We start from the raw sequence: 9,550 nt of genomic DNA, 5'->3' as shown, positions 1-9,550 counted from the left end.
TTTCTAATAATAGTCTTAAAAGAAGAGGGGTAGCCAATGAAAATTTTCTTCACATAAAGGAATAGCTGCTTCATCTTTTTATTATTTTGGAAAAATGTAATATTTGCATGAACATTTTAAATATTCACTGATGTATCCTAAGATCTTTTCCTTTAACTGGCCTTTACATCTTCAGAGTGAGCAATAGAATTTTAAATTAAATTTTCAGTGAAATTTCAGAAGAAGATATATGATGTCTTGACATACTGCTTTCTTCTTTAAAAAAACCAAAGATAACCCCCAAACAAACACCATGTACACCCCCCACCCCCACCTTCATTTTAGTCGTTAGATACACTCCAGGAAGTGATCTCCATTTTTGTCCCAAAAGAAGTCAGCATGTTGCTATTGCTTCTTGTCTTAAAGTTCTTCTCCAATTTACCATTCAGTTTTGTAACACCATCACAGCAGACTCTTTACTACTTAAACAGTAAAAGTTTCAATAGGCACTTTAGTGGAATTACGAAAAAGCTACCACTCTTCCACCATGATGCCAGAAAGCTATCTTCTTTCTAAGTCAGGTCAGTAAACTGTACTTTGTACGCCTGAGCTTGTCTCAGTGTAATTCCAGAGTAACAAAATAACAACAAAAAACTGTGTATATTGCAGGGTTTTTTTTTCATTCCTTTGCAGATCAAACCAAAACTGACAGTATGATGAGTGTAATAACTTGCTGAAAACAGTTATTTTATAATCAAACAAATCCTGTCCTATATAAAGCTTAGGTTTATCTTTCTAATTTGTGGTTGCTTTACTTTTTATTTCACTGTTGTAGTTGTACTTAAGTGACTTTGTCAGGGTTATAACTTTCTTCTTCTCCAAACATGTCTGCCAAGATCTTAAAGCGAGGTCCCCAGTCACTCAGATAGTCATAATCCTGATCTGCCTCTGTAGTAAGGGAGTCTATAGAGCTGAGAGACTCTGCAACAGATCCATTTCCTTCATAAGCATAGGTTGCCAAGGAGTCATAAGGGGGTGCAGTTGGATCTACATCATTTTCCTGTAGCCTTTGATTAATGAAATCTCTTATGTCTGTGTTATCTTCAACTAGTGGTCTATGACGTGAAAAACGCAAGGTGTCAGGTTTTATGTCCCTGCGTATTTTGTTATCTTCAATCACTTTGGGATTCCTCAGGGCGCCTATGTCAAAAGCCTGTGTGTCCTCTTCTCCACCTCCTTCATCATCATAATGGATAACATTATCTCTGATGTCTTCTTTAGAGGTCATAAGGGTGTCCTTTTTCTTCTGCCTTCGTAGCGCTACATACAGTACCACAATGACTGTAATAAGAGAAAACGGAAGTTAAGACATGCACAGAAATAATTTGGTACTCTGATGACATATCATTATCTCTTCCTTTGAAAGCTGCAAGCAATCAAAGGGTCATTTTTCCTTAGGCGATATGTTCCTACTATTCTTTTAAAAATAAATGTGCTCTAGCCAATGAAAAGTCATTTGCTGTTTGATGTGTGAGTCTAACTTTCCTCACTGCTTGCTGTGCTGCCGAAGGAAGTAACAATAATTTTCCTACTGGCCTGCTTTGCAGACAAGTAGGATTGTACAGCCCTTCAGCTTTTTAGTTCAGAGACAGAGATGGGATTTCCTTTTAAAATATCTACCACAGTAAAATAGAAAAAAATTCCCAAATTTCCACATTGCAGAGAAAAAATCCCCACAGTATTAAAGAGGAAAAAAAAAAAAAAGGAATCTTTGAAATGGAGAAAAAATAATCCCACTTTAGCTTTTCATACACTTCAGTCTCTTCAGGGGTCTGCTTTGAAAAATCCCACGGATATGGTTCTGGAGTGAAAAGGGGTCCAGGAGAGTTGGTTGATTTTCAAGTACCACCTTCTCCAAGCTCAACAGTGGTCCAACCGCATTAGCAGGAAATCAAGCAAAGGCAGCAGAAAGCCTGCATAGACGAATGCTCATGACTAAACTCAGAGGTAAAAAAAAGGTATATAAGAGGTGAAAACAGCGACAGGTGAGCCAGGAGGAATATACAGTGACTATCTGAACATAGAGGGATGCAGTCAGGAAAGTCAAAGCAGATCTGGTGATGAATCTCACAAGGGAAGGAAGGGCAACAAAAAAGGCCTCTACAAGTATGGCAGCAACAAAAGAAGTTAAAATGTGGTTTCACTGCTGAATGTGGCAGGGGACCTGTTGACAAAGGACACAGAAAAGGCCAGCCTACTCAGTGGTTTCTTTGCCTCTCTATTTGCAAGGTTGTCCTTCAGGAATCCCAGGTCATGAGACCATAGGAAAAGTCTGGAAAAAGAAAGACTTATCCTTTATGGAAGAGTATCAGGTTTGGGGAACTGGACACACAAGCACATGGGATCTGATGGGATGCACACAGGTGATGAGGTAGGTGGCTGATGTCACTGTGAGGCCTCTTGCAATAATAATTGAAAGGTGTTGGGGGCTGGGAGAAGTTTCTGAGGACTGGAGCAAGTGCCACTTCTGTCTTTAAGAAGGACAAGAATGGGCTAGGGAACTACAGGCCAGTCAGCCTCACTTTGATCCTGAAGAAAATGATGGAGCAAATCATTATAGAAACCACTTTTAAGCATATTAAGAGCAAGAAGTAGATTATGAGTAGTCAGCATGGATTTACAAATGTGAAATTGTGCTTAACTCACCAGATAGATAGCCTTCTACAATGAGCTGACTGGCAGATGAAGGCAGAAAAGTACATTAATTTTATCCTAACTTCAGCAAAGCTACTACATGATCTTCAGAGGTGCTTTCCAACTGTGATTTTATGATTCTATGTAACATAGAATTTTACATACTGGTTTTTTCACAAATGGTAAATGAATGGCAAACAGCTTATGGGTTTCTTTCAATGCATTATTTTTTATTTTTTTTTAGATATATTTCATTGAATGCAAGATATGCTTGTAGTAAACTGGCCTTTTTGTTATTTTTAATTCCCTAGCTGCCTTTGGTAGAAATAACAGTGTTCTAAGTGCTGTTGGTAAAGTGACATAATAATGAATACAGGAGTTGCAATGATCATAAATCCATGGTCAGACTTGTGTGGTCTAAAATAACTTCTGATTCTAGCAATACGTTGTCTGTCTTTTGTGTAGAAATAAGCTCAATGAGAATGATTTCAGATGCAATTTCAACGAATTTATGTCAGACCAGGTTCACAGTAAGAAATGAAAATCCAAAAGCATTTTTATATGGATCAATGGAATAGTAAGGAGAACATCTGGATGTAAGATAAACGCCATTCTCTTAGGTTATGTACAGCACTGGAGATCTCATTATTTATACATTAGTTTTTCTGGGTAATATTGCCAGGCTGATTGGAATGAAGGGGTTATCGAAGGACCAAACCCTCTTTTCTAAATATAATCTCAGTAATTCAGTCTGGCATTCTGCACTAACCAGGAATTAAAATATTTTCATTAGTTTTGTATATGCTAAGAGAATCAATCAGCAGCAGAGCTGGTAGGGAGTCCTTTGACTCAATTGTTTGTGATTGAATATGCTGGGTTTATAAAATAAAAGTGTATTTATTTCAACAAACCATTAGGGAAGCATAAACACAATTCTGTAGAAGGCTTCTATGATCACCTAGCAAATCTGGGGGAAGTTCAGACTTTCGAGTATTCCTGCTTCCCCAGATACTCTGCCATTTTATATGACCTCTGCACCAAGAGAACCTAGCTCTCTGCTGCGTAGTTCATGCTGTCCAGATCGCTGGACACAAAGGTGGCAACTTGAAAGGCTTTGCAACAGATATTGTCTGTAGGGCTTCTAAGCACTTTGCTCTGCAACAGAGAGGTTAGACATCCTGGGAGTCCTGACTTACAACACACTCTGACTTACCTCTTCTTGTGAAAATACATTAAAGCCTTATTCATAATGGAATTTCTTTGATGCTGAGGCTTACTCCTGACTGATTTTACCCAGGAAACCCCTAAATGTAAAAAAAAAAAAACGTAGTCCCAAGGAATTATAGTAAAGAGGACAGCATTATTCTCACTTCTGAAAAACTGACCTAAGGTGGTTTTCTTTAACAATCTTCAAAATTAGTGTATTTGTCATAAATTCCTATTCCATGGGAAGTATGAACATTTGCCATTCTTGTTCTGATTTGAAACATTTTTCTCACAACGGAAAATTTTTACACAGAAAATAAATTCTGACTTTTACCCACTGCTACTCAGAAGCCATTAATGTAAACCTGAGCCTCTACTTATTTCCTTATGTGGTAAATTACTGTATCCTCCAAATGCAAATAGGTATCCATTTGTTATGATGTTCTGAGTCTGCCGCTGGTTTTGCCTAAGCATTAGACCTACATAAGGAGTATGAGATCTAGGAAGCCCGCTAGTACCAAGAAGCAGCATAGGCTAGCATCTGTAAGAATCAGCCTGCTTTCTGCAACCCACATTGTGCCCGTATAAGCTACAAAGTTGGTTTTATTTTGTTATCAGCTCATTAAGGCTATATTACAAGCAGGGTGCATGTGAATATGGACTGCTTTGGGCATGCTGTAAATAAGGCAATATTTAAATATAATGTAGATCAAATGATTTACATCATAAATGACGATGCCACCTTATGAAATCCATGTCTGCCTGAAACTTAAGTGTTCCTGTAAAGTTTTACATGGATTTAGCCAATCACATTCTACAATACAATTATTTTCTCTTCTCTCATTTCTTTGTTCTTCTTTTACTCAAGCTGGCATGAAGAATTAAATAAAAGCCCTTACTAAGTCTTTACTGTTGTTACTGTCAGTAGGACTTGCCTACCTTAGTAATAATCTGAAAATAGTAACCTTTCAAGAAAGGTATTCCAACAGAACTAACTTTCAGAGGAAAAATATGGTTTGGTTTCCACTGAAAACTGGTTCTCTTCATGCAGCGAGAAAAATGTAGGTGTTAGCAGATTCATGGTCATGGTCGGTGCTTTGGGATGCGTTTCTAGAAATGTAGAAGCATAAAAGTTCTCAGCAACTGCCACACATTTTCAATGTCTTTTTTTAAACAACAGATGAAACAAATAACACAAACCAATTCAAAGGTGAATAAGCAGAGTAATGCCTTCACATTGTTTCATGAGAACTAACCTAAAAGTATGACAATACACAACAAGATTGCAATCAGCGCTCCTGTGCTGAGGCCTACTGGTAAGAAGATTGCTTCCACATTGCAGGACTGGATGGCACCATCAGAATCACATTTGCAAACACGGATAGTCAATGTATTTGTGCTGCTCTGGACAGGGTAACTGCTATCTTCTATTACTATTGGAAGAAAGTACAGCTCTTGCTGCCTTCTGCTGTAACGATTTCTCCTGGTTTCAATCCCAGCTGTGTTGTCTGTAAAACATAACAGTCATTACAGTATTTTTATTGTGTACTTCAATTGATCATTGTGTTTTATATCACCTTTAGTAGTAGGCAGCTCTTCCATTTTTGTAACTCAGGGAATGACACACTTCATGTAATTGCCTTGTTTTATCATTACAGAAAGTATTGTATTCTGACTGGTAGAGCTATGTTTTGCAAAGCATTAAATAATATCAATTTATTGCAAATTTGTTAGCTTGACAAATGAAATTTCAAATGTGACATAAACCATAATTAAAAAAAAAAAAAAAAAAAAAAGCATTACAGGTATTAGATTAGGAGAGATATTCAGTTTTTCTTTTCTCCTTCTCTCCTTATATTCCACGTCTGTTGTCCAAAGGGCTACACATAGATTTAGAATCATGGCTCAATTAATACATTTCTCTTTAAAACTGAAATAATATACCTTGATAAATGCAAACCTCCTTCAACTTTCCTGCCCTACTAAAAATAAGTACAGAAACAAAGTGAGTATTTTATAATCAGTGATTTTACATCAGTTAGTCATGAATGTGTTCAGAACTCCTAGAAGTTATGTTCTGTCATTTCTTCCCAGTAAATATTCAGTTATTGCTGTATTTCTTGAATCAGCAAGGAAATGATGTGCAGATTAAAAGGACTGCATTGAGAGTGAAACAAAAATGAAATTAGCATGGAATTAATTAGCTGACAAATCTAAATGGAGGTAGCGTGAAACAGTCACCATTTTGCCTTCTCACCCATGTTATTTACTATATGTTTAGAAGACATCACTTCTTGTCCATGTTATAACTTTCATCTCTTCTTGGAATTCTGTTTCCTAGATAGAAGGATTAAGGGCTCTGAATTCCACACTCAAATACTTGTGCCCAGTTCTGATTAGGGACAGTAAGAAGGAACTCTTAAGTATCCCAAATCGGATAGATTATGATCAAACACCAACAAGAGGACACTTAACTGACAAAATGATTATTTCAGAAGTCTGCTTTTTATCAAATATGGACATATCAAGTTTAGTGATATTTAGTTTTGAAAACTAAAAATGTCTCAAAGTTGTTTGAATCAAACCAACTTTCATCTTCTGGTTGTTCTTTATTCTCTCTATGATTAATCATCTGCACTGTATAAAGCGTTTGGAAGTCATCCAGCTTAATCTTGTTTTTATTCTTATTTCTATTAATAGAACTATTTCTATTTTTTTCCAAATTGCAATGTTGAAGATCACTTTAATACATGTTACAATGCAACCAAGTGACTTTCCATTCTCCTTTGAGAGAATCAGATTGATCTTTAAAGTTTTTGACTTTTAAATACTTTTGTTGCTCTTCAATTGTTTCAGTTGTTTAAGGTCCTTTTGAAAATACGGACACAGGCATGTGTTTGAGCTCTGCACAGAGCAGCCTGGAGCTGCAGCCTGAAGCTGAGACAGCCTCTGGTTCTTCAGCCTGTTGGCAATAAATACATTTTCAGGATGTGTGTGACAGTTTGGAGAGGAGGAATGTTCTCTCTCTTACATGAGCAGCTGAGTATGCTCGGCAGGGAAGCAGCCCTCTAGACAGTAGAGTGAGGCCAGCAGTGCAAAAAGAGGAAGGTGAGTCGTTCAGCTGGAAACACTCCAGCTCTGCCAGGGCCTCACTTCTATTCACAGCTGATGGATTGGCTTCAGTGCTGCTGAAGGCATAGTCTAGAAACATAAAATTTCCCTGTTTGTGTTTATAGAGACTCCAACTAGCAACCTATAGCTTCTGTCTTGTTTCTGTCATCATTAAGTCATACTCTCAAGAAATAATGAACTTGGAAAAGTTTATTCTACTGGGTTTACTACAAACATTAAAAAAAAAAAAATTCCTTTCACAAAGTACCTGCTTGCTACTAATTGCTAACTCAAAAAAAAAAAAAATTATATGTGTGTTTTTAAAAGGTTTCTATAGTGAAAATAGGTTATTTTAGAGCTGTTATATTTAGAGCTGTTATATTTATATAATATATATTTATATATATTTATTTTATATATATATATAATATATATATTTAGAGCTGTTATATTTAGAGCTGTTATAACAGCTCTAATTTTGTAAATAGCTGACCTTCCACCTTTTTGGCAGATAAAAAGCCAGTGATACTGAAAATACTGTACAGAGTTTCTGTTTGACAGGTTTTTCTAATAGCTCTGTAAGTCATCAAAAAATGAAAAAGTCTTTTAAGGTTGGAAAATCTGTCTTACTTGTGTTTCAATAGTGTACTTCTTTTTGGTAAGTGGTAAGAAATGCTTTTAAGCATTTAACATTTTAACTTTTTAATTTTTAACATTTTAACATTTTAATTAAAAACATTTTAACATGTACCGTGTATACAGGTACATACACATACAATTTTATTTTTTTGTGTTTTGTCATTTATCAAATTCTAAAACCAAGGAGGATTGTCAGTTACAACAAAAATTGGCGTAAAAATCAGAGATGCTAAGTATATAAAATATAAATTATTAAGAGTGTTGTGGGATATTATACTGTTGTGGGATACTATACTGCAGCAGCATTTTCCATATTCACAACTAATTCTTCTGCAGGACTATGCATTCTCCAGAAAGCACCACAGCTGGGTACTTTGAAAACAGTTAGCAAAGTAATACTATTTAAACAAGGCAGAAATATTGCCTTGTTTAAAGGTATACCTGCATTGGCATATGAGTTCTTCCTGAGATACTGAATGATAAAAGGAAGAAAATAAAACAGGTAGCAGTGTTTTTGCAGGTCTGTAGGGATATCTCAACCTTTATTCTGACAATTCCTGTCCCCTAAAAATGAGAAAAGGTTCAAGACCTGAATTTATATTAACATATGTCCTAGATAGTTTAACAATTAGAAATGTCACAAAAAAAGTCAGTCTGTAGACATGACTGTAATATAATCATATTTGTCATTATAACCACCGCCTGCTGCTCTGAGGGATATGGATAAGCAACTTACTTCTGTAGTCATGGACTGTGAAATTTGGCTTGTTGGAGGCCTCAGGTGACAGTCTGAAGGAAAACCTTTGCCCAACTGGTGACAGATCTTTGTCTGCTGCAGTGATGATCTGTATCACCTGAAATCAAATTAAGTTTAATCCTGAAGTCAGCTCACTCTTCTAAAAGTAGTAGTTTTGTAGAAGTGCAAAGTGAACATCAAATGAAACAATAAAAGTGAAATTCTACTGGATTACTCTCATTCTCCTAATATATTGGACAGTGGAGGAAAGAAGTCTGATAAAGTTTCCAGAGAAATCATGGTGTTTCAGAAAGTCTCACTTTGACGTATCTGAAGGAAAAATCATTTAAACTATATTCATAGCAGAAGTATTTAATATTTGTCCTTTGTATCAGAAGACTAGTGACTGTTTTCAGGTGAATGATTATTTAAAAACAGTTCACTTTATCTGCTACTACTACTACCATCACTATTTCGACTGGTACATGTTGTAGTATTTCACAAATCTTGTCTAATTTCACAGCTTGAAATGAAGGAGAGAGGGTCGAAAGATTTTTACCATCTAGGCCTGAAGGAACTTTTGGGTCTCAGAGTCCTATCTACTAGATTTCAGGTAAGCACAGTGCAGTTAAAATATTTCACAGTAGGATTGACAGGGAGTTTTTTAAAAGGAAGGCATTTTTTCATTAAATAAACATCTAAATATCTATAATTTTTGAAAGGTCAGTGCTTGTCTCAGACTCCCCTGTAAAATGTTCCCCTTTCTACTGTTAGCACCTATATAAAAAACTAAAGGTATCTGATAAACTAGAAGTTAAATTAGCTTGTATGGTAATTAGTTGAAACATAAGAAAAAAAAAAAAGGAATATCATAGAAGTCATGGGCAAATCTTTAATAAAGGCAATAAGAATCATTGATTAGGTATTACATACATATAAAAAGAAGTCAATGATTACACAGTACTCTGAATATGTTCCTTGCCTGGCTGCCAGTAGCTCTCAAAGTTGAGCAGCGGAAGTTACAAGTCTTATCATGGAACCAGTATTGGTTATTAATATGTATGATGGTTGGCCTTGGTGCTTTGCAGCACTGTATTTAATTGCATAAATTTTGTGCAGGAGCACATGCCAACAGCTTCTGTGGACAGCTCTATTAATACTGGCATCACTGGTGGTATAAGTTAA

The 9,550-nt window shown here is 36.0% G+C and overlaps 1 protein-coding gene across 1 annotated transcript in view; it reads right to left on the bottom strand.

Annotated features, from left to right (window-relative positions):
• Positions 1 to 329: 329 nt before the first annotated feature.
• The window catches only part of CDH12 (cadherin 12), a 225,002-nt gene continuing 215,781 nt past the window's right edge, over positions 330 to 9,550 (bottom strand). The window contains exons 10-12 of the mRNA XM_065669300.1: positions 8,366 to 8,483; positions 5,136 to 5,387; positions 330 to 1,320 (exon numbers count right to left, since the gene is read on the bottom strand). Of these exons, the coding sequence (XP_065525372.1) occupies positions 821 to 1,320; positions 5,136 to 5,387; positions 8,366 to 8,483 (870 nt within the window). The 3' untranslated portion in view covers positions 330 to 820. The remainder of the gene's footprint in view (positions 1,321 to 5,135; positions 5,388 to 8,365; positions 8,484 to 9,550) is intronic.

This window comes from Lathamus discolor, chromosome 2 (genome assembly GCF_037157495.1).
Source record: "Lathamus discolor isolate bLatDis1 chromosome 2, bLatDis1.hap1, whole genome shotgun sequence".
NCBI lineage: Eukaryota > Metazoa > Chordata > Aves > Psittaciformes > Psittacidae > Lathamus > Lathamus discolor.
The sequence above is the reverse complement of the archived record's forward strand: the minus strand, read 5'-3'. Positions and strand labels throughout refer to the sequence as shown.